Source organism: Colossoma macropomum, unplaced genomic scaffold, assembly GCF_904425465.1.
Source record: "Colossoma macropomum unplaced genomic scaffold, Colossoma_macropomum, whole genome shotgun sequence".
In the NCBI taxonomy this organism is placed as follows: Eukaryota; Metazoa; Chordata; class Actinopteri; order Characiformes; family Serrasalmidae; genus Colossoma; species Colossoma macropomum.
Genome location: NW_023494789.1, coordinates 43,957,538 through 43,984,315, shown reverse-complemented (window position 1 = coordinate 43,984,315; position 26,778 = coordinate 43,957,538). Strand labels below are relative to the sequence as shown.

Below are 26,778 nucleotides of genomic sequence, written 5' to 3'. Positions count from 1 at the left end.
CTTTTTTAGCAAGAATTGAATTTGTATAACAGTGTAATTTGTTTAGACCTGTCCAGGGTGTATCCTGCCTTCCACCCAATGACTGCTGGGATAGGCTCCACCTCCCCCCGTGACCCAGAAGGAGAAGCACCAACAGTACACTGAGACTAAAAACACAGGGGAACAAGTAATTGATGTACAATGATCCAGTACATTGGATCAAATGCAATATAGTCAAAAACTATACTGCTCTCCTGAGACTTTTCCTTATTTTTTGAGATCCCTTATTAACAATAATTACAATCTAAAAACTCTAACTGGCCATCGTGTATGTTCTCTTTGCTAAAAGGTTGTACTTGTCCTTCAGATTCCATGTTGGTGCGTTGTCCTTGGACTTTGATGATGGTAATTTGTAGATGCCCCCTAATCAGCTCTCAGCAGTTCACAGAAATTAACGCGTCCTACAAGTTTAAAAATGTATTCATTTCACACGAAAACTATGGGAGCTCATCGTCTTAGTTACAAATAATGATAACTTACATATATTAACATTTTGCACCCTTCATTCAAAAACAAATGAATAAAGAAATTATACATGTGAAAAAGAAACTAACTTTGCAGCTCACAAGACTGTGCTTTCTGTTCATGTTTCAGACTGTTAGTTAAACTTGGCAGGTAGACATGATCAAAAGTTTTATTTATAGCCAGTCTATCTGTAGAATTTTACTTTATGCTGCTGTCGGATCAGCCTGCTGCTGTAGAATCTGGCAGTGTGGAAATCCAGGTTAAACACCTGATTCAGATATCTTCATGAAAACGCTGAATCTGATCTCAGTTTTGACAGCAAAAATAAAATACTTACTGAAGTTTCTGTAGATTGGCTGAATAAAAATCCGTGAACTTCTGCTGTGATGGGGATTCTTCAGAATTCTCTCCTGATAGCAGGACCACCTCCCCACTTAAAAACTCTTTAAACCTACATGACTCAGGTGATACATTTATCATTAAAACAGTGAATTTTGGTGACAAGTTTGCGTTTGGATGTAATCCTGCTGTATTGTGGATATTTCCTTGTGTCCAAAATGAGAAAAGAAAAAGAAATCGTTAGTTTTATAAGTAGATTGTACGTAAAATATTCTAACAATGATAGATTCATAATTTAATATTGAAAAACATTACCTAACATTATGATCATTTTCAGGGCTCCTGTCAGTCATAGGCCCTTAGAATTGTCCTAACTTTCCCCCTCAGCACGGCACCATTGCAATGGAAAGTGGCCATCACAGGATACAAATATGTAATGGGAGTGTTAGCGTGTACTGCGCTGGTGTGAGGTATTGGGTGCAGCAGTGTTGCTGGGGCTTCAAACACTTCATTGTCCCTGCTAACTTTAGAACAGTCTGTCAACCAAAAATATCCAGCCAACATTGGTCCTGTGGTCAGAAACTGAGCACTAATGAAGCTATAGAGCTTGACTAATGCAAATTGTGCACAGGCAAAGATGAGCCATAGTTTGTAACTGTACACCAACAAGGTGTACCAACAAAGTAGGTGTGTGCAAAGTAGCCAATAAAACTATTGTGTAAACAACGCTGCTATGCCTGATACACTAGTACCTGCACAACACACTACCATGCCACAACCATGCTGGTGTCACTGCTGTGTTCTGAATGGTCCACCAACCAAATATCGTGGTCTATTTCCACTAATATAAGGGGTGTGGGGGGGTGATAAATGTGCAGAAACAGATGGACTATAGTCAGTAATTGTATGACTACAAAGTGCACCTATAATAGTAGATGCACCTGATAAAACAAATATATATATAATGTTTAGAAACTATAGCAACTGCTCTGCAGACACGTACTGACACCACTGTTACTTGATCCCTCTCAATCACCAAGCCTGCTGTTTCTGGATCAATTTTCTTTCTTCTCTGCATTGTAACAACAGCATGGACAGAGAAAACCTGATCCGATATCAGTTCTACTACTCTGAGATGAAAACACCACACTAAAATAGTGGTTTTGTGCCATTTTATTACTAATAACAGCTCAACATATCCCTTTTGTGATTTTAAGCCATTTTGTTTGCAAGCACAAGAAACAAAAAAAAGAAAGAAAATAATGGTACAAAAAATTAAACAATACAATAATTGATTATTTGGATGGGTTAAATTAGTGTGCTTTGTAAATATTGCAATACATGGTAAACATATGTAAACTACAATACCATTTAAATCACTAAATTAGGTCATATAATTAGGCCATGTCCCATAGTAACAAGCACAAAAAAAATACAATTTCACACCACATTCTTAGGACCAGCCCAAGATTGTTGCTATTTTCCAGAACATGAAATGAATTCATCCTACACTGCTGACCAAGTGAAGAATCAAACTTCACAACACAAATGTGGCATGCTATTCTATTCAAAGCCATTCAAACCTCCAGAATTTAAGCTGAATGTCAAGTTGTGTGGTCTGGCTGGGGAGTACCAACTTTGTAATATATATAGCAAGGCTGATACACTGACAACTTGTATGCATTACAATGCTCCCTACATATACAATAAAATGAACACTTTTTTGACCTACGTTTCATAATAAAACAGCTTTTTTACATGGCACAAATAAGAAAAAATAATATGCAGAATATAAAAAGGTGATAGAGTGCAAGACACATATGGTTTTATATCCGGACATTTACAACTCATGACACTAGTCTGAATGGAAATGGCCCACGTATTTTTGCAGAAAGTTCTTCCTTTACAATTCTAATTCTATACATTTTAAAACCTTACTGTATCTTTATTTGAATCAAGCCAATGGATGCATAATAATCACATACTTACCACAAAAAGTACCACAAGATTCCCTTTTTACTGAGCAAAGCATTATGCCCAATAAATGGAGCTAAATTTGGAGCTAAAAATCTATAAGTAACAAAACACAAGTACATCATTTCAAAGGCTGGACGTCTAACAAGAATAATCAATGTCTACATTTGCCAATTGTTCCATGACACAGCCTGTGATGCACTATATATTGGGTCATTTAAATGTCCCTAATCTTTTTTTTTTTTATTACTGCAGTGGGCCAAACGCCAGGTAAATCTGTTCTGTAACCATGCCCAATATCTATTCTCCCATTCCATATGCATACCCAAGAGCTCTATCTATATGCACAACATAGATGTGGTTTTAAGAAGCCACAAATAAGCTAAACTTTCATATCAATAATGGGGGAAGGAGAACAAAAACAAGACACAACTGAAGGCACGTAATGTTTATCACAGCTACAGAAAGACTAATTAGTGGATCATAGTTTGTTACATTAACCATCTATATTTTGACATGTAGAATTTCTTTCAGCTGAAGATGACCTATTAAACTAAGGGAATGGGTTCTATATTTCTATTTAAGTGACGTCAAACTCTTAACCACAATAATAGTACATGTTCTTAATATGTCAATAATAAACGCAGAATGCCCAAGCAAAATAGGGATGGGGTGGCTTTTGGTGGGGGGTGGGGGGACTTAATGTGAAGCAGAATGGAAAAATCCTAGCAATTAACTCGTATATAACATGGCGTGAGGTCTGAACTGGGCCAACACTGTAAATTACAAATTCTGAACAGTTTTCCCAATTGTGGTCTGGTTTCTCAAGATTGAGCATAATTATAGAATAGAATAAAAAAGCCATATTTAGATGGGACCAAAATTACAAAGCAACACTAGGTAACTGTGATAACTGTAGTCATACGCAAATTAGCCATGTCTATAACGAACTTCCTTTCCCAAATTACTGAGAGTACCATTGCAAATTCAGACATTCTTGAACTGACACGCCACTAATGTCTGGCCTGCTCACAAACATACACAAAGGTCAGTACATCTCATCAAACATCCTTTATGCCATATGAGTGGGTCTCAGGAATTACAGAGGTTGGGAGGTGACTTAAATCCATGCAGTACCCATATAATGAGCTTCCACTGTAGAGGTCTAACAGGCTAAAACTATATTTGTACTTTTTTTTCTGAACAGTTTGAAGAGATGGACCACAATTTTTTCCAACATGTTTGTGCACTTCGGAAGGGGCTGTTTGGATACAGGCACAACGCATACTCCAACAATGTGCATTTTGTATGGGTGTTTTGATGGGCTGTAGACAAAACAAAGAGAAGCCTGAATAACAAATCACAGGCTGATGAACTTGATTACTATAACAGGAAAAAAAAAGATCTGGTTTGTCAAAGAGCACAATCATAGACAAAAAACAGGGATTTCGAAACATTTGTGGCCACAGCGTCCAAAAAGTCCTTAATTCATGGACATAGAATACCGAGAAAACACCAAGTTCAAGTAATGTGAGGACCAAGCTTACAAGTTACTTTGTGGGAGAACATGGAGTATATCCCCACACATTCCTCATTTGAACTGTTTAAAAAAAAAAATCATAGCGTTTTCAAAGGCTTCAAAAAGAATTCGAACTAAGTATGTAGAGGGCTTTTTCTGCTGTTTTTGACAGCGGAAAACAGGATAGGAGGTATTTAGCAAGAACACTAGAAAGATAGTTGTCGAACAGTTTTACTTAAATCCTGCTTAATTCCTGTGATTAGTTCATTTACTTGAAGAATATGACTTCAATTAACAGGACAGGCCTACTGCTAGAAACTGATTAATTTGGGGAAGAAACTGTAACTATAATTCTGCCCTATATATATATACACACACACTGTATCCACTATGCAAAACATGAAACACGTTTCTGTGACAGTTTCATCAGGCCAAAAATGTCCCTACTGACTGGGGAAAATTTTGGTACATATTTGTCAGGGAGAACTTGGGCTATACTCTCAAAAGTACCACTAAAGAGAAGTGCTGAGCATGCATAAGGTTTCCTTCACTCTATACTTCTCTAAGTTGCTACTCTTCAGGAATTAGTGCTTTTGTAATAATTCTGACATTTAACTTTTTTGAACACAATATAAAGGGTTAGAAATAACACCGTAAGGGCCTCATAGAGGCACATAAAGGCGTATAGTGAAGGGCTTTGGCTAAACAGGTACGAGAGAGATAAATCAATCTCTTTCGCCTCCTTTTTCTTGTAAATATTAAGATAAAAAATGGACATTAAGTCTAGAGAGAGTCAAGTGCTTGGAAGGACTGCTGGAACTGTATCAGTCTGGACAGGCAGCAACATGTAGTGGTAAAGACTAAAGCCTTTAGTGAAGCTGAAAAGGGTTAGTGATTTACAGTATAGCAACCCTCTAAGCCTTCACACTGTAGAAGACACATACAGAGAGACACACACATGGGTGGGTGGAGAGATATCGTGAACAGAATTGGATTCATAAAGGGGTCAGATTCAGGTTGAGATTGATAGGCTTTTTGAACTTCGTCTGTAACATCACTGTCCTCTATTCTACTCTCCTTAGTGATCAGAAAGTGAGAGGTAGGAGAACGTTAGAAAGAAGATTTGGCCTAATTGTGTAAGACTGCATCAGCAGCAAGCGCGTTCTCTGGTTGTGTCGGATGGCTCACGACGGAGCTTGAAGCCTCGGACTCCTGAACTGCCACCCGTGTCTAAAACTGGAATCCTTAGACCTGGAAGAATCACAGCAAGAGATTACATGGAGAAAGTTGAGCAGTGGCCAAAGACTTGTGAATTTCAATGGAAAAGGAACATGATTTCAAAAGAAATTACATGTTCTATAGTTTCTGCTCAAAAGAATAAATACTAAATCAACAAAGCTAATTTACACTTTTACACTAATTTACACAACTTCACAGTAAATTTTCCACTTACCCCAGAGACAGTCGATCAGCTGAGATATATCTATAGTCCAAATTTTAAACTAAAGATAGATGCACGTGCAAGTAAAGAAGAGTGGGATGCTGCAGGAGTGTAGCACAACACCTTGTCTAAAACGGTCTTTATAGAGAGTAGCAAAGAAAACTAGATGAGCTTCCTTACTTATCTCAGTGAAGATTTCATTGATGTTAATAGCATTCTTGGCACTAGTTTCAACAAAAACAGCATGGATGGAATCAGCATAGTCCTTGGCATCCTTCTCGGATACTTCTCTGTAATGGAAAGGGAAAAATAATAAGTATAATACAAATTTATGTTTAAAACATTAGCCTGAGCTAAAAACAGTACATATGATAATTATGCTAGGGTATTAATTGATTTTATTGACTTAATAGAAAATGTACTATTTTGCTTCAATCAATTCATCTTAGTAATCAAACAGAACTAAATATTTACAAGACATTTTTGAGATTAAAATTATGTAAATACAGTGGAAATGTGTACAGGCTTACATTAAAGTCATGTGTGTTTGTATAAATGTGTTAGATAGACATGGTTAATATGTGTAATGGCTAACAAGAGACATGCTAACCATGTTTTGTTGCCATGACATATCCATAGCACAGAGTAGGATGTTCCATTGTATATGGTTATAGGTTCTTTTCTAAGCATGTCACCTGAGAACTGGTACATGGATCGGGTCGCGCAAGCTTTAAACCAACCACAGTGATGTCATATGAATTTTCTATTAAGGTTTTGGCACAAGTGTGTACATACTCTTACACATCATTGAGCAGTTTTCTGTATTTTTTGTGTTTTAACTATATGTAGAGCTTTGGGAATTTTTTACTTGCATAGTTTTGGATAAAGAGGACTATTTCTTCCTGCAGTGCAGCATTTCAAGCCAGAGTGTAAAATTCATCCATATTGTACTTTAGCTTGGGGAGCATTTGCTTTCATAGTCAGTGTGGGTCTGAACATTTGTGGTACAACTGAACTGCCTCCTTCTCTAGTCCTGGTTATTATGGCTTTGGGAAAGAAAAATATGACCACACTGACAGACATCTAAATCTGCCAAACAAAGCAACAGCGAACCAAGACATACTGCTTGTTCTATGAGAAGACTGAAGCTATTTTAACTGGAAAAATGAGCCATGGATCATTAAAGAGCACAATTTCTTCTTTGAGTTGCATTGATGGTGACGGGTCATGTATGTTATTACTGAGCAAAGTTCAGCTGACAGGAATTAACCAAACTGAACTGAGTAGACAGACACATGTCTATGGTGCTTTAAAATTTATGTGAGTTGACAGATGAAGTGGGATCTGTGGAGGCAAGAAATGTGGCAGAGTAATGAACCTGGCATCAGAGAGATCACATTTGTTTCCAGCGATGGCCACTACTATGTTGGGAGGTCCATGCTGGCGAAGCTCCTTTACCCAGTTTTTCAAAGTCTGAAAGGATTCCTGAGACAGAGAGAGAGAGCGCGCACAGCAGCAGCGGACATGTTATTTTAACAAGAGACATGAACAGAGCAGTGTGGAGTAGACTACACATCAATTGGTTAGTTTACATAAGGATACATTCTAATATTCTAGAATTCTATGTTATAGAAACCAAACTGGGATTCATTTGGGCAGAAAGATTTTCATAGTCAACCAAGGGGCCTGATTTTCTACTATAAGCTGATTAATCAGGATAAAATGTGCAGTGTAAAAAACACATCACACACACAATCTCTGGTCTAAGCTGACAGAAAAATGCTGTTAATGACAAATAATAGTAACCAAGTGAAGATGTTTTGTGAAAATTCCACTGAAGGTGTTCTATCAGACCGTGGTTGCCAGCTGTCTTTTTTATGCTGCGGTGTGCTAGGGCAGAAGCATGAAAACGAGACAAGATGTGACTGGACAAGCTGGTCAGGCGAGCAGGGTCAGTGGTCGGTGTGGAACTGGACTCTGTGGTTAAGGTGGCCGAGAGAAGGACATTGCACAAACTGCTCTCCATTATGGAGGATGACGCCACCCGCTGCACACCTTCATCATGGACAGGAGTAGCATGTTTAGTGGCAGGTTGCTGTCACAGAGCTGCTCAACTGACCGATTCAGGAGATCCTTTGTCCCTAGAGCCATCAGACTCCTCAACTGTTCCCAGTGGGGCCAGAAGAGAAGAGAGAAGAGGGAGGAGGAGAGATGAGGACTGAATCTGAATCTCATGTTAAATCCTAAGTTTACTTTATCCATATGCACATATTGACACCTTACGGTACATATTGCACTTTCTGTACCCCCTATCGCGCATCTTGCATATCTGGACACTCCACACCTAGACGCTTTATCTCAGTACCAATATATGCACATATTTATTCAGTATTGTCATTATATTCCATTACCTGCGCCTCCTTGTACAGTCATTATTGCACTGCCTTTTTCATCTCAGGTTATAGATCTTATTCCAGAATTTATATATACATATATATATATATATATTTATGTGTGTTAGGGCTGGGCGATAAAACGATAACGATAATTATCGCGATATAACATGATTAGAGAGGGAGGGGGCCACGAGTAAGAGGAGTCTTTAGCAACGGCTGAAACGCGGAGTTACACATTCCCTGTTTGAGTGGAGCGACCGCCGATCTGTTCTCCTGTGACCGAGTGTGACGAGGTCAGTGGTGTAACTATACTGTCCTACAGCGAACTCACCTCTTTCCTAACATCCTAACCAGCTTTAGCAGCGTTAAATCACAATCCTCACAACTAAAGCGCTGTTACAGGAAGCTGTGAGGCACTGGCGAGCGGGAGAGCGCTAACTTTCCAGGCTAGCTGTTTTTAGCAGCTGGCTAACTTGAAGCAGCGCTCCGTCATTTCACAACACGGAGAATTAATGATACTGTAGATCAAACACGACACAAAAGCACCGCTTTCAGTTTAAACGTACCTAAAAAGAGGACTCTGTTTGTCTGGTGTTGATATTTTGCGGTTCACCACTTAAACTACTACGATAGTATAGAGAAATCCAGTCGTCGCTAGCTGGTGTCTGAATACATTGATTTCATTTGTAACGGGGTAGCCGAGCGCTCGTCACCAGCTAAAAATAATCTGTTTTCTTTCTTAAATTATGACTATTACAAAATAGCCATGCTTTTCCAGCTGGTAAAACCAGCTCACCATACGCTTTCTCCCACTCTCCCATGACAGATGTGAAATGTTCCACTGTTTGGTGTTTGTCATGTTCCGATCATAAAGGATAGTTTAAAACAGCAATTAACCACCCAGGAGCAAAAATCAGCCTTCAAACTTGAAAGAAATAATGATTTGACATTTATCGCGGTATGTATCGATATCGAACGATATGAATTTTGTTTATCTTGATAACATTTTTGGCCATATCGCCCAGCTCTAATAAATAAATATACATGTCTTTTTTGTTTTATATATATATATATATATATATATATATATATATATATATATATATATATATATATATATATATATATTTATTCTTCATTTTATATTGTTTCACCCTTATTATTACTGTCCTGTGTTGTGTGACTGCTACTTTCCTTTGGGATCAATAAAGTATCCGTCCATCCATCCGTCCATCCATCCATCCATCCATCCATCCAGTAAATAAAGAAGGATAAACTGAAAGAAGTAACTTCTTTTTTTTTTGCTATTAAAAGCAATGTAACAGTTTTGTGGGTACATCAGTGTTTGTGTGCATGCCAAAGCAAAACTCTAAAAAGCTAAAATGACCCCAAAATAATGATGATTTTCTAATCTATCTCTGTTAATAGGGGTGGGATCTCTAGGCACCTCACGATTCGATTACGATTCAGAGGGCTGCGATGCGACTATAAAACGATTATCGATGCATCTCGATGCATCTTTTTTTTCTATATAGCATTTATATTCTCTCACTGTGTGAGCTCAAGTTTCGAGTTCAAGTTTCAAGTTTATTTGTCATTTGCACAACATGTCAGGACATTCATGCATTGAAATGCTTGCGGTGAGACTCTAATTACTCTACAGAAAGTAAATAAGTAAAAATAAAAATACAAGAAAAACCAACTGAAATATATTAAATATACACAAAATATACACAGAATATAGAGACAATATACATTTTAAAGTGACAAAGAATTCTCCCGTTCCACCTTAAATGGTGCCGCATTTACATTCGGCACCTCAGTTAGAATTTAAGATGGAACGGGTAAATTCAAACAAGAAGCTGGAGAATAAGAAGCGACTTCAGCCTCGTAAAACAGTTGTAAAGAGACATTTAACTGATCTACTTCTGAGGAAAGGTTTTCTGGAGGAGATGGAAGAAAAGCGGCTATAGCTAAAGCTTAAAGCAGAGTAGAGTAAGTCTGCGTTTTCATTTATATTGTTTAGTCTATACTAGGACATTAACACATACTGAGACATACTGGACATTAAATGTTGTGGCTGCCAAGGTGGTTTGATTTTTGTTGAAAGGACAAAATGGCTCTTCTTATCATTGGTGTTGTGACTGCTGATTTACCCTGGCTTTAATGCAGAGGGAGCCGGTCAGATTTCTCGCTCATCCACTTGTGTTTTTGTTACGTGCTGCCACAGACTGTCCAGGCGCTGCACTTACCCACTTCCAAGTTCCGCTTTTTACATTCCGTCAACATTACGTTATAAATTAAATATTTAGAAAATCGATTTTTGACATTTGTGAATCGATTCAGAATCGTTCACGTCCGCATCACAATGCATCTAAGAATAGATTTTTTCCCGCACCCCTATCTGTTAACATGACGCACAAACAATGAAAGCTGTGATGTTGGACTAAGTTCTCATTCAATTCTTGAAGTATTTGAAACAAAAATAAGCCAATGCATCATATTTGCTTTATACACTGCATTGTAAGTGCAGCTCCTCAGAAAAGTGTCTCACTTACAAGGTATTTGTACTTTGTACACCGCATGTATAAGTTTTACAACAGCATAGTCATTGTGAACCCAATTCCCATTGATCGTTCAAGTTATGTACATCTTAACATAGGGTCGTTACACTAAGTACTGCATATTCAGCTGCAGAAATATCTATACTTTCAACTGTAACTCACTTGTAAAAATAAAGAAATAAGTAAACAGGGATACACCAGGGATACACCAGAAAAAATATATTTGCCTACAACAAAGCATCAGAATTTAACAATAATGTAATATTTAACTAATCATTTAATGCTAATGAAAATTAGAAGCAAAGGCTGAAAATGCCGTTACTTTGCTTTCTTGCACTGGGCAGTGCAGATGGGTTCAGTTTCAGTGGCAGTGAAAATGTCAGCAGCAATGGAACCACTTCACGGTTTCTACGATTAACATGAGAATTTGTAATCACTGTTCATAAAGAGTTTCAAGAAGGCATACAATTCCCAAGAACTTCTACATTACAGGTTTGATACACCACAGATCTGAAAACAGTGCAACTAATTCACTGCATTCTATTCTATTCCATTCATATAACGATTTTTTACAATGGATGCAGTCACAAAGCAGCTTAACAGAAATCCAGATCCAAGCCCATGATGGATCAGCTCAGAGTGACAGTGGCAGAAAAAAATTCCCTTAAGAGCATGAGGAAAAAACCTTAAGAGGAACCAAGACTCAAAAGTGGAACCCATCCTCCTATGGTCAAACCTACATAGCAGATTTACAATGACCAAATGAAAGTTATGAGTATTATGATTAAAGAGATTAAATGAAACACTAAATAGAACCATAGAGTAAGGATCCATGAGACTCATGAAAAAGACTGTGAGAACTAGAAGCAGTACATTGACACTGACTCTTGACAGAGATTCATATTGGCACAGGAGTAATAAGATAATAGCAAAGCAATGCCTTTGATTTTGGCACATGGATAATGGAACACTGCATCAGCTACCTGACCGGTTACATTCAAATTGACAAACGAATCATGAAGCAAATATCATGTAAGGTTTATTATTATTGCTTCAATACATATAGATGTCAAGCATCTCTATTTTCATGCAAGAAATAGTGGCTAAAGAGAATAACAGAGAGCTTGTATCCCTGCAAAATTTTTGACCAATAAACAAGCATTCACATCTGTAAACTGGTGCACTTCAGTTGTTGCAGTGCAAAGCCAAGCGAACCAAATTATAAAAATGTGTCACAAAAACTCAAATTCTTGTTTGGACTTTAGCAAACGAAACAGGTATAAAAAACAGCCTGAGTTAGAGTTAGCTATGAGAAAAAAGCTAGGAAGCAGAAAGTAGAAAGTAAGGCAATCTAGTCTATATATTTTCTGTATATTTGAAGGCAGACTGTGACAATATTTATTTTTTCAAACATCTGATCAGTTGTAACTGAGAAGAAAAGAACCAGTCGGACTACATTTAAAAAAAAAAATACCACCAAAAACTGTGAATACTATGCACGATTTTTGAAAATGCATTTGTTCAGTGTTCTGCAAGTACTGACAATAACCACAATATGTTAAGAAAAGCATATGGTATTGTGACATAACTTATCATGATAACTGATAGATGATCTGTTAGATGGAGTGTTGGATGAGTGAACGCACAAAAGCATGCATAGTGTGGGGTCCCCAGGACTGAGAGTGGGAGTCCCTGCTCTAGGGCTTCTAAGTAAGGCTTTCCTTCATAGCAAAACAATGAATGGCACAGTAAGATAAGAGACTTAAGGGGACAACGCTAGATCTGTTAGTTGATATAGCACTGGCTCGCTTTACTGGAGTTTACTCTGAAATCACTGAAATCAACACCTTCACTCTGAGCGGGTACAGGCATTGTTATTTCCATTCTAATTACTGATGATCTCTTTAAGGCCTCTAATTGCAAGTAGGTTACACGTCACATTGCTTTTCATAGAGTCAAGTCAAGTCAAAGTTTATTTATATAGCGCTTTTTACAACAGGTGTTGTCACAAAGCAGCTTTACAGAAAAATCCGGGTCCAAGCCCCCATGAGCAAGCCAATGGCGACAGTGGCAAGGAAAAACTCCCTAAGAGCAAGAGGAAGAAACCTTAAGAGGAACCAAGACTCAAAAGGGGAATCCATCCTCCTCTGGTCGACACCGGATAGCAAACAGCATTTGCAACATAAACGATAATCTGTAGCAGATAGGCCACTTCTAAAAGCTCTTAACAGTCTGCTGCTAAATGATCAAACAGGCTAGGCAAAACTGGCTGGACAGGCTGGTATTTGACAACACATTTCAACGATGCTTTTGATCGAAAGCAAGGGTTGATTTCATATGCCTGTAAACGGCAGTTAAGTAAGCCAACACTACATCTACGGATCTAGAGCTGTCCCCTCTAAACCGGCATATGAATGTAATTCCGGCATGTGCCATTCATCATTCAAGTTCTGTAGGGGAAAGAAGGGAAAAAAGAAGAAAAAAAAAAGTCCAGTGACCTACAAGTACAATCAGACAGATAGTCAAACAGAGGCATAATCAATCAATGAAAATCTCAATTTCAGCTGGGAGGTGGGACCACTCCCAAAAAGGGAAGCCTGTGCGATTTTGTTCAGGGAGAGGACTGCCATAGCAATATTTTACTGCCATTTACAAACAAATATTTATGCACTTGCAGTCACATTTTCTTAACAGAGTATGTGAAATTTACTAAATGTAAGTTGCAATATTATCCTACTACTAACATTTTTAAGCTAGGATTTGATGTTCCTCAGATGTTTGTCTAGCAAAGTTAACCAACTGAGCGGAACCGAAATCCTTATAAGAAAGTCTGTCCACTCAATGGCCATCTTGGCAATGCTCCTGTGTATTAATTCTAGTCTGCTATCTTTTTTAATGGGGAGAGACCGATGAACCCCAAACTAAAAGCCAAATTAACATAAAAACATATTTGAAATCACTGGTAAAATCAAAGAAAAACGGTTTAAATAGTTTGTACTGTTTGGATCAGGTAACACACAACCATGTTTTTTCAGATTGTTCTGGCTACTGCACATGTGCATATTGCCACAACGAGAAAGAGCTTTTCCTGCTTGTGACTTAACCAACTTTTTATTGAAGGGCATCACTTCCTCCAGAAACAGACGCTACATTAAGCGTTACCAGGGGCACCCTGAATGCCAAAACGTTGCGCGCCATTTTGCTATGGTTAAAAAAAACAAAAAAAAACAAAAAAAAACACAATTTTCAAGCCATCATTCAATTATAATGAAATCATCTACGGAACGATTGACCAATGTTAAACAATGCTGCAAAAGAGTAGAGAGGAGCTGGTTAGATTTAGCTTCGCTAGCATGCTAAAACCTCTGCCCACCACAAAACATGTTAATTTCTGGAAAAATAAAACACTTACCCAGATGAGATGACTAAAAATTATGATTTAAATCTTTCAACCACCACAGAATTGAACCTATTCTGAGGGGTTTAGCCCTTAGAACCCTAGGGTAATTTGGGGTAATAGTTTGGCATTTGGGTCAATTACAGTTATAAAGTATTTACATGAGACAGTCACACATGCCATACGCCTGCAAAATTGTGTGAATTTTTGCTTATTTTGGATCTACAATGAACGTAGCGCCTGCAAAATTGTGTGAATTTTTGCTTATAGAGATCTTAAAGAGTAACTACACCCTAAGACCTTTTTTCATTAACAGCTGAAATGAGGTTTGCACAACATGCTTTGGCCAAGTCAAAGATTTCTCCACGTTTTCAGTTAGAGCCACCTACTAGTGAGCTCCCACACCAATCACTGAGCCCTCCAAAATATAAATGGGTGAACGTGTTTATTTATCCATTCAGACGTGGAATAGAAATTTGACATGTCAAAATTGTGAAATACTGTTATAATTTTTACATACCACGGTATACCGCATTACTGTCACACCACCCAACTCTCGCCCAGTCATCTTTTGCCAGGCAGAGAAAGATCAGCCTCCCTTCTTGCTGCTTTTCCACTAGCACACTGTAGCCAAGTCTTGCCACATTTTTATTTTTTAAGAACCAATAAATTTTGCTCCACCATTTAGTTTTTGCTTGGATAGCAGTGATTTTACTGTTTCATATGTGTTTATTCTTCTTTAACATTTAATATTTATAGTGTATTTCACATTCAATCATTTGCTACAGGCATCTTGGAATGTTTAAATCTATAAGGGCTTTTCTTACTATATTACATATTAGAAATTATTTATGGTAGTGATAATTCCACAGCATTTAATGTAGTTTTGTGATTCCACCTTAGTAAAAAAATTCCTCATCAACTCAAAGTGAATAAGAGTGAATACAAACAGGTGAATTTTTTCCATAGCAGTACAACCAGTGTAACTATGTAAGACCTTTCAATCACCTGTAGTGAGAGGTGAGACATTTTATTATTACATTTCATTATTCCATCATATACCTCATGCTTTGTAATGTACCTGGCAAAGCATGGTTTATAGACTTCTTTATATTATGACTGTGGATGACAATTAAAACTTCTAAAGAGCCAAAACTTGACAGAATGTATTGCATGGATAACTCTGAACTAAGGTCTGGTTTTCCAAATATACAGTGATAAGTTAATTGGTACGGTGGCCATTAGAGCAGTCAAAAACATTTAAACTACCAGAGGACATTTAAATATATTTTTTATAACATACGTAAAGACAAAGACATAATACATTACCTCTTTAGTGATGTCATACACAATGATGGCTGCTGCTGAGCCTCTGTAGTACATAGGGGCAAGGGCACGAAACTAAAGGGGAATGGAAAGAACATTAGTCTAGAAATATTTATAGACTTTGTTTTGACATTCATTTTAAATACAAGTGAGGCATCTTTCTGCCATTATAACTGCAGGCTACACCCTACAGGAAGAAGATGAAGACATAAGGAGAGAAATTTCATAAATGGTGAAACTTCCCTTTAAATGTCCTACAATCCTGAAACATTAACAGTTCCAATACAAACAGTCAGACCTTACGCTTTATGTTGTTCCTTCCAGCTTTTAAACAGAACTCGAGGGCTGGAGAGGAAACCACACTGGGAAAAGACCCAAACTACAGCCACCGTAAAGACCTGAGGAGTATTGTGTTTCAGTTATCCCTGCCAAGAGGTCTTGCATTAGAAAAGGCAGCAAAAGGCATGGCAGCTCACTCAGGCTGGCCAGCGACACATGTGGGAGCCATCAGGAGAAAGATGACTGCAATGTGCCTAAAGCTGTTAGCATTTGAATCTCCATGGCCAATTCACCAATGTCTATTTATATTCAGTTTAAACTTCAAATCAAATGCACACTGAACTAGAGATGACAAACACACAACAGAGATGATATAAAGGTTTTATAGTTTGGTGAAGCACTGGGATGACATGACAATGCTACCCCAAACCCTCGAATGCCTAATAATGACTCACAAATTGAAGCATTTCGTTTAAACCACAGACACTCCAATTGGGTGGTATATCACAAAAGATTAAGAATTTAGAGACTAAAACAGGCAGCCACAGTAAGCAATCTTTTTCAATCAGACCTACTCAGTGTCATGAACATAGGTACCAACCAAAACCTGTGAGCACTGAAGCACTAAACGTTCACTTAGGCTTAAAGCCAAGAACATGTCACAAATGTAGAAAGATCACAAATGCACCAGTGGTTTACCCTGGAAAAAGGGCTTGATATTGTGGATGAATTTAATAAGTGTGAAAAAAAAACACGCACAACATTGTTTTTGAAAAATATGCAAGCAGTTAAATCATCTATGCAGTTGCTGACATCTGTAAAATAGCTGTAAAAGGTCTTGCAACCCAGAGAACTGTAGATTTTTGCTCAGCATTATCTGCATCTCTACTTCATATCTCTTAAAAGATAGATAAAACATGCTTCACTTGTTATTCAATTAACTGGCGATTAAGGACCATATTATTAAAACACACCACTACATTTATCATGGCATTTAGAGCGCAGTAACAGCACAGTAAAACAATGAATACCAGGCTGTTTTTCTGTTTGCATGATATGTTGCACAACCGCCCCTTTCCTCATGCATGTTGTATGTTGGACATTCCTAACAAAACATCCCTCCACAAAAATACCACCTAAACATTGTGTTTTGTCCAGCATGGGCCTGGGGTGCTGCCTTAAGCAAAAAAGGACATACAGAAATATTGAACTATTTGTATAATGAAGGGTCAAAAAAATTAATGCCAATTAATAAATCATATTTACAAAGCTATATGTTCCCCAAATCGCTACCTGTGCCGCTAGGTGCATGTCACATGTAGATGCCAAACTCCTCATTAGATTTAGAGCAGTACCCTCAGCCAATCAGCAGTGCAGAGAAATACTAACCTGACTAATCGTGTGCCCACTGCTAGGCAAAATTAGCCCAGTGCTTTAAATTGACTGGCCACATATCCTCCAATTCGAAGACTCTGTCTTAGCATTAGTCTTACAAAGGTATTATTAAAACTTAACATTCCTTAAAATACATATTCATTAGTTCATATCTCTGGGTAAGTAATAAGTAATAAATATAGTTTATGATATAGCAGAGACACTGGAATTATAGCAATCAGAGCATGTGAGTGGTGTGGAGTGGAGCGATGTGATTTTGCTCAGACTGCAGAGCAGCTTTTCAGAAAGTCAGAGCTTTAGTTTTCTCACTTGCTCCAAAATCACTCCAATATTGCTCCATTCTGAAAACCAATTTTTTCAGTATGTCTTTTTCCATACTGACTACCTCTGTGTGACATGAGTGACGCAGTAGTGACGCTACAGCTGACACACGACAGCTATTCACACACACTGTTTGTGCTGCAGAATTGTTCTGCAGACCTAAATACTTAAAAATTCTCACCATTTGTGACAAAGTTCTATAGACATCTCACAGAGTCAGTCTCATGTAATCTATTTTGCTGCAAGAATGATAAAGATGGTGTTAAACACGTGCATGTGTTTACCCTCTGCAGTTTTCTAGCTTGTGATTGAGCCATTGCTTCAAGGCTAAACCTTCCAAAAATCTGTGCAGCACAAAACGTTTACCTATTTTTTGTTAAATAATGGCCACAAATTATATAATTGATGAAATAAAATGTCTAGCGTCTAGTTCATACACTGAAGACATAAAATAAATATCATAATGTATTATACAGAGCGGACATGGAGCGGGATTTCAATGACGTGAACAAGGAGCAAGAGAGGAGTGGAAGATAGAAAACCCGGAGCGGCGAGATTACAGAAACACTTTGAGCAACAAAGGATGTTAACATCGTCTATCAGTTCAACCCTACACGTCATGGACCTGGTTTATAACTCAGTCAATTACATTTAGCAAGCTGAACATTCCCTGCAAGAAACAACTATCAGCAGTCAAGTAGCTTTTGTGTGCACTGTTAAAATAGAGGGAACTGCATAAAATGATAGAAAAGGTGATTAAGCAAGTTCATTTTTGCACCCAAACAACTTGAAAATAACTTAATTATGCACTGCACTTATGCATAGGCCCTAAACATAGTAACAGTATTTTTTTATTTTACAGTAATTAGAATACAACAAAAACATACACATAATAAGCTGGATCACTCAAGACAACACTGAAAAATAATAGCAGATTAGCTCTGGAAGGAAAATTAACAATATTCTTATTTCATAAAAAATATTCACATATTTCAAAATGTAAACTTATCATTTATTAAACTACACTCTAAGCAAAAAGGGTTTTATATTAAGGTTTGTCACCTGTCTGTGAAGCACTTTGAGCTGCTGGCATGAAGACAATGACACAGATCAAATTATAAAAATGAACACCAAGAGATGTAGAGTTTTAATTAAACGCCAAGTTTAAGAGATATGTTTTTAAATGTTTCTTGAAAGTGTACACTGAGGTTAAATGTCTAATAAAAGGTGTAATTGAGTTCCACAGTTTAGAAGCATAATAAATGCAAAAAAGTCTCTCCACATCTTTTATGGAAGGTATTTGCAGAAAACCAGTATCTGCAGATCTAAAATTGTGTGCTGGAGCATAAACAGACAGACATTGTTATGTAAGCGGGCGCTAGGTCATCTAGAGCCTTAAAAAGCCAGTTGCAGAACTTTAAAACGTATCCTGAAAGATACAGGTAGCAAGTCCGCTTCTTTCAAAAAAGGGAGTGATATGAGCTCTCGTTTTTGTTTAGATCCGTGCTGCCGCATTTTGTACGAACTGTAGAGGATGTACTGTATTCTTAAGGGGGCCCAGTAAGAAAAACATTACAATAACCAACTCTGCTTGTAACAAATGCATTAACAGGTTTCTCTGTGTCGCTCTGAGATAGAAAAGGCATAACTTTGGTAATATTTCTCACTACTTTAGTGACTGCAATTACATGCAGTATACTTCAGGTTCGGTATATGAAGCTAAAGAGTCAAGCTTTTCACAAAGCAGCTTTCTCTGAGTTTCGGTGTTTCAGTTTGTTAATGATTTAGTTGTAGAAAATTTTGGGATATTCACTGACAAATTTCTAACACACAGCTAGAAAGCCTGTCAACACAGTCTTGATCATCAGAGGGAATGGAAATAAAAAACAATAAAAATGTATATTATTTCCCCAATGACATCACCTAGAGGTAACATGTACAAAGAGAAAAGCAAAGGCCCTAAAACTGAACCTTGTGGGGCTTCACAAGGAAAATGATTAATGATTTCCCAGCGAAACCACAAACTGTCTGTGAACTAAACATGATTTAAACTATTCTAAAACTGTGCCTGAAAGGCCTACCCAGTATTCAAGACAGTGGATTAGAATCTTGTGATCAACGGTATCAAAAGCTGCACTAAGATCCAATAAGACCAGAATAGCAGGATAGAAGCTGTGCATCAGCGCTAAGCCTGAGGTCATTGATAACACGAAGCTGTCTCAGTACTACGGTTAAAAAGAAAATCTGCCTAAAACTGCCTAAAAAAAGGTTTGAAACTGGTCTAAAATTATTTAGTATGGAAGGATCCATGCTACTCTTTTAGTAGAGGCTTCACCAAGGCTATTTTAAAAGCAGTTGAGAGAGAACAGTTTACAATAGTTAAAGCACTTTGAACACAATCAAAGAGCATCTTAAAGACAGAAGAAGGAAAAGGGTCTAGATCACATGTGGGTGAACTTTCTTCCTTACTTCTAAATTGATCTGAAAGAAAATACAGAAATGATCTAATATAAAAAACAGAAATGAGGGACACATTTGTGTTTAACCAGGTCCAGGAAGTGACCTAGCTTGTGGGTAGGGCTGCCCAAGTGCTGTTTCAATTCAAATGTCTCTAGAAGTTTAATGAATTCTATTGCGTTACTGCGTTTATCATAGCTTGTGGATACAACTAATTAATTCTGCACTTTCTGCCAAATTACTATTTCACTTGGGAGGTTATATATATATACACACATATATATATATATATATATATACATATATATATACACACACACATATACATATATATACATATATATATATATATATATATATATATATATATATATATATATATATGAAACATTACAGTAACACAAGAGTATCACTAAAAAGGTTGACGGCAACATACACAAAGAATATGAATTCACCAATAGTGGTATTTTTGCAGTTAAAGTCACTATAATAAATACATGGCACGATTGAACGAAATTATCCAAACCATGTTTTGCATCCAATCACTGTACTTAAGCACTATAAATGAACTTTACATTCTTGAGTTGTTTGTGACTAGTTTAAACCGAGCTTTATATCTGTTTGTAATAATTTTAGATTTAAAAAGTTTTTGAAAAAAATAACAGTTGATGTATAATGGAAAACATATTTTTATTTCTCTAATAAAGATGGTATTAATCGTAATATAGTATTGATATATCCTTTATGTGTAAAGCCCACTCCCAACAACATATCATGAAACATAAAAATATTAAAAAAATCAAAAATGGTTTACAGGGCATATTTTAACTAAACCTTTATATGAATGATATAAATCTAAATAACAAAACCCCACAATAAATATTGGCATGAGTTTTGTAGATACCCATAAATCTGCTGTACCTCAGTATTGGCCGATGTCAGCCAACTGACACATCAATCTACCCTACTTCCAACCAAAATCCAGTAGACTGATTATCTGAAGCTATGTCATGCTACAAGCTATCTGTAGTGCTCATTAAAGCTTAAAGGCCCCATATGACAGAAAAAAAATAAAAAAATAATTTGATGTGACATGTAAATATTGCTAAATTTTCAAAGTTTCAAATATTGTTAAAGATGCAAAAACAGCTTGTTTAGAATTCAATGTTTCTGTGATGTCACAAAAACAATACACATATCCATTTACTCAGCCAACAGTAATTTAGCCCTGCCCATTCATGTTGAAGTTATAAAGAGTGTTCCAGCTTGGACTGCTTTTTGAATACAGAGCAGCCAATCGGAACAGAGATAAATTTGGCACAGTATCAAAAACAGCATGCCTAATTCTAAAGAAAGGATGAAAAATTGTCATATAACAATTAATTATGGCTGTTTTGGGTATATAAAACCTCACAAATATTATAACTGGAGTTGAGGACAAAAACACAACAAAAACACAGAATATGGGCCCTATAACATCATGCGTAACATTAACAGAACTGACAATATTTTTGTCACTGATGGCAAAATCGATATGGATGGAAACATTTGCTGTGTGAATACTCAAGACATACAGGACACAGTATAGTAACTCTTAAAGTATCTCTCTTAAAAATTATTTTAGTCAGATAGCGGTCAGCAAGGCACAGATGGGTATGAGTAGAATAAAATACTATTATTATTATTATTGATTACATCCACTATAATACTATTAATATACAACAAGTGTTTATTGTTACCATGTTGTTGCTGAAGTAGATCCAATCGAAGGTCTATGAAGGTTTTAAAGGCCATAGATATTTTGGCAGAATTCTGTGTCCTGTCACAGAATTTCCTTATAGACTAAAGACAACTTCTTGACTCTTTATACACAGTGTCTTAACTTGTGCTACTGTGCACCCTATATATAATATCCCATATTATTACAGATCAACTTCAGAGGAGATTGTAATCCTGTCATTTTTAAAGTGGTAGTTAGATCCTCATAAACATCTTACAATAGTACCTTACAGAACTGAAATGCATGTAGGCACACACCACTCAGTGAATGCATGACCTTCACATACATGTAAGTGAGAGGGAGAATACTGAAAGAGCACAAGTGAGGAGCACAGATGGGATATTTTAAAAGGGGCAAAGCAAAATCCCACACAAAACACAGATTAAACAGACAGAAACACTGCCCCCTGTCGGAAACACATAATATTACTACATGTCGGAAGGCTTCCAGATAGAAATAGAATGAGAGCAGCAGTGTTCAGTACTGTGATTCAGTGGTATTCTAGTGAATGTGTGTTTGTTTACCCTTTCTTGTCCTGCTGTGTCCCAGATAAGAAATTTATGGAGCTCATTTTGGTACTGTACTGTCTTCGTCATAAATGAAGCTCTGCAAATTAGAGACAAAAGAGGAATAGTCTTTGTAAATAAACATGCTGTCAAAACCAAGTCAGAGAAAGGCTTAATCAAAATTTAAAGCAATCAAATAAACAAATCCGAGTCTGAAATCAACAATGCACACTGCTGAAAAAAAATCCTTAAGTACAAACATAGAACCTGGTTTTAATATTTTTTTAATATTATGTTTACTTTTAGCTGGCTTTAACTGAGCATATACAAAACCATTCCATCATACTAGAAAATAAATGAAAAGCTATGTTGTGACCTTAGGCCTAATACTCAGCATGACCAGTAAGCAAGTGAGTGAGCTTTATGTTAGCAATGAGCTTACCCAATTGTAGGATTAATGTTGGGATCAAAGCTGTCCTCCACAAATCTCCACACAATACTTGACTTTCCCACCCCCGTGTCCTACAACACAGTGTAACACATTCAACTTAGAATGCAAAACTCACTGAGAATGAATCAATCATTCTTTAGCAATTTTCATGGAATGAGCTATGGATTCCAAACAGGCATGTCTGATCAGGTTTCCAGAACTCTTTAAATCAAGCCTGTTACACAGAATGTTTGATCTAGCACATTAACTAATTAATTAACTAAGTAACTAAGTAACTAATTTAATATCTAGTGGTAATAGTAAAAACGAGCGAGACAATCCTCAGGTTTCGAAACAGTCATGTTAGACTCACCAATCATAATTACTTGTGCCTGTTGTTTCTGAATACAATAATACTGATTACACGTGTGTTATTCCAGTGAATAACTGGCAAACTGTTGAAAGAAGCATGTACTTCCATTATATCAATATTATTTGCCTTGTTAAGTTTTAGTATCACTCAGCAGCAGTTGTTGAATGTCATAACTAAACAAGCTTAGTGCAATACAATTTTTACACTTCTATATATCAACACATACATAACTTAGAAAGACATTCTATGCAAAACAATATAAGCAGTCCTATATAATGTCCAAGACTACAGATATAACATGTACAATGCTGTCAGTTTGCACTGCACATAAAATAAACATTTCTGCTAACATTATTAATGTGACATCAGGTCACATCCCATGTTTTAAAACTTCAAATTAAATTGGATCATTAGATTCACTTTGCTTGAATACTTCAAATGATTCAGAATGAGCATCACTAATTTCTGCATGTATTAATGTAAGATGTGCAAGTTTTGGGCAAAGTGCATGTTTTGTTGACTTGTAAAACCAAGTTAACACATCCTTGGAACAAACTTAATATGCCAATTTTATGCACTTTTTATTTTCATTGTAATGCCCAATTTTTATTCCATTTGTTCAGTTTAACATAATGGGTTCTAACCACAGGCAACCAAACATTTGCATACAAATGTGCATATATATGCTGATTAGTTATGTATTTTAGGAAAACAGAAATGGGTTTGGAGAGATATATTGTGACGTATATTTTGATTTTAGTGACCATTTAAAGGTGCAGTGTGTAAGATTTAGGGGATCAACTGGCAGAAATGGATTATAGCATAGAAAACCATGTGTATAGTTGTCTGCAACTACGAACAAGCCCTTTCATATCTACATAAGGAATGGGTCCTCTTCCAACAAAGACTGCCATGTTGCACTGCCATGTTTCTACAGTAGCCCAGAATGGACAAACCAAAAAATGGCTCTAGAGAATGTCTTTCATGGCTTTCTTACACACTGTACCTTTAAAAGCACTAGAACTCAGTTTCCTCTAGGCTGATACTGGCTGTTAAAAATCTCAAGTTTCTTTAAATTCACTGCATGTTTACACACAAAAATAAAAAATGGATGCCCTTATCACTTCGTATACTCTTTATGAATGATGGGTGGTGCCAAATCCTCCATTCTGTCATGGAATGACCTGTTTTTGACCCACAGTTCTTGTATCCAAGGCTCAGCCTATGAAGGGAACAGCAGGGCCACCTCTCTGTTATAACAGTGTACCCCCTTAATCAAAATTTCTGTTTGTCCATCTTTGTTATCTGCACCGTAGGGTAAGGTGTTTAATTTATGTTTTATAAATATCTGAGCAGGTAAACTGTTACAGTTTCAGCAGCTGATGATAAATGTTTTGTTAGTGGCTCCGTTTATTGCACAATATACTTACATTAATCTTTTAATGAAGGAAACCTTGGAATTTTAATTAGCATATTTTGCCCTCTGTGTAAGGCTACTCAAGAAGCTACATTTGCTTGCAAAGCTGCTAACATATTAGTTAGCCCTCTCTGGTAGTGCAAAGGCCCTTAACAAATGTATAAGAAACGTAGTAGGACAAGATACCTCATGCATTTTATAATACTTAAAGTTAAGTCACTTGGCTACTTCTAAAAAGTCCTTCTAAGCAATAAAGTAAAATAAGTTTCATTCAGAAATTCAGAAATAGTTAAAGACCATTATAGCAGTCATTAACCTAGTGGATGTACCGTTGGCTAGCATAACTGTTCAGTCAGAGATGAGTCAGCTTCCAATTTTAGACCATCATGGTAGGTTTGTGTTCTTGGAGCAGAAAAAATGGCGAGCTAGCTACACAGCTATAAAAGTTGAGGTGAATTTTGGACTACCACCATATCACTGTTGTCGGAACAAAACCTTGCATCTCCATTTTTGTCGTTTTTCAGTTTTTGACATTATTTGAAAATGCATGTTGACCTTTACATTGTGGGTGAAGTTCATGATGAATGGAGTGACAGAAAAAAGTCTGGTTCCATTGACTTACATTCAAAGTAAAGTATGTTGTTTCCTTCTCCTGTAAAGTTATCATTTTGGAGATGCAAGGTTTTGTTCCGACAGCAGCAATATGTTTGTGAACTTGTTAACTATAACTTCCACAGAAGAATGTGTAAGTATTTTGCTACTTCAACCAATTTTAAATTTTCAGGAAGGCCTGCTTGACTGTGCAAAAGCACAGATTGCTTCTAGTGATGGGGTGTCGACTCTGGAAGAGTCTATTCTTCAACTCTGATGCCGCTGGAAGTCAGGGTTGATTCTTGGCAAATGATTCTGAAAGTCGAATGCTTTATTAAACATAACGCTGTTGCATCCTTCCCCATCTGAGACCTACAGAGCAAAGTATTTCAAAGTGCTTTACGCTGTGGATATGCAATTTACATATGATAAGGAATCTGGAAAATGTGCTGTTAACAGGATGATGTGGTGCATATGTAGAACTGAAGAAAGCATCCTTAGAAATAAGAGCAATGTTTAGATCTAAGCATAATATACAGTTCAACAGTGAAACAGCAAGCATTCTTTAAGAAATGTGTCCAGAAGTATCATGGTATCACGAAGCCAAGTTTTCAGTTTCAAGAGAACACTGAAAACTTGGCTCCACAATACCATGATACAAGACTGTCTTAAATTTTGCTGTGTGTCATATACATAAGGAAAAGACGGACGAATTAGACAGAAAGATGACTGCACAGCAATTAACGGCTTGTAAGGAGAACCGAAAAAATACTTTTGGTTGTTTTGATTAGGAATGCACTAATACAGGAATTCTAAGCCAACGTCTGTATATTTTATGCACAAACGATTGTATGCAAAAGTGTACATGTACAAATTACATGTTGTTTTTCTAAGAGAAAATAAGTTAAAACATCCCCTTACATCCTCTTAACACATCATTATTTTTACTGCATTTTTATCCCTTTACAAAATGATACATTTCTCCATAATTCCAATCTCAGCAGATCTACTTCCAGTTTCTATATATGTGCTTTTTATACAAGTGCATGCATTAGCATCGCTAGGTACGTACATGAAAAATATCGGAAATCGGCCCAAAATTCCCATACCGGTGTATTAATGCACTCCTTGCGTTTCAAATGTGTTCTATACTGCTGTTGTCCTGTCTTCATTGTCATACTTGTACTTTCTATATCTAAGCTGTTATAAAAGAAATTAAAAATAAAAACGATAATAATAAAACATTAGTTAGCAAACGAATGTGGTGCTAATGTTTCATGTGTTTCATATTTTTCGTTGCAAGAGCACAACAATAAAGGCTGCTTTAAGGCTTTACGGCTGCGTTAGCAGATAAAGTAGCGTTAATTATATCTTACCCCAAGCAGGCATACTTTCAACTCTCTGAGCGACATATCGATCTCCAAAATGATAAAACGTCCCAAAACATTACAAACTGTTTCAGAGAAGTCGTCAACAACTAACTTACTTCTATTATTTGACGTAAGCTAGCCTAGCTATGTGGCAAGCAGACTACACACTGCTTTTTGACTGTGACTCTTCTCCTGGGGAATGTGAAAATGTAATCACTGATTTAAAAAGATGGCTTAACGCGCAAAAAGTCTTTAATACATAAACGCAAAACAAATTCACAAGCGTTAGCTAACTCAATGCTCAGCCACCAGCTGCGTTATTAGCTCGTCGGGCACGACAGAAACAACTCCAGAGGCGCCATCTTGAATTATGGCTGAAATGTCACGTGATATCGGTTG

General features: G+C 36.8%; 1 protein-coding gene across 1 annotated transcript; it reads right to left on the bottom strand.

Annotated features, from left to right (window-relative positions):
* Positions 1 to 1,998: 1,998 nt before the first annotated feature.
* On the bottom strand, positions 1,999 to 26,754 carry rab22a (RAB22A, member RAS oncogene family). The gene is made up of 7 exons (XM_036571438.1): positions 26,386 to 26,754; positions 22,641 to 22,720; positions 22,217 to 22,298; positions 15,464 to 15,535; positions 7,156 to 7,262; positions 5,958 to 6,067; positions 1,999 to 5,587 (listed from the first exon to the last, which is right to left on the bottom strand). The coding sequence occupies exons 1-7, from the start codon at positions 26,419 to 26,421 to the stop codon at positions 5,484 to 5,486; spliced, it is 591 nt and encodes a 196-aa protein (XP_036427331.1). The 5' UTR covers positions 26,422 to 26,754; the 3' UTR covers positions 1,999 to 5,483.
* Positions 26,755 to 26,778: the final 24 nt, after the last annotated feature.

Excerpts from the sequence above, each read along its gene's own strand:
- rab22a (XM_036571438.1), bottom strand. The coding sequence starts at position 26,421 with ATGTCGCTCAGAGAGTTGAAAGTATGCCTGCTTGGG. Across the intron at positions 22,299-22,640 it reads AACATTAATCCTACAATTGG|AGCTTCATTTATGACGAAGA; the intron begins GTAAGCTCATTG and ends TCTAATTTGCAG. Across the intron at positions 15,536-22,216 it reads ACACAGCAGGACAAGAAAGG|TTTCGTGCCCTTGCCCCTAT; the intron begins GTAAACAAACAC and ends ATTCCCCTTTAG.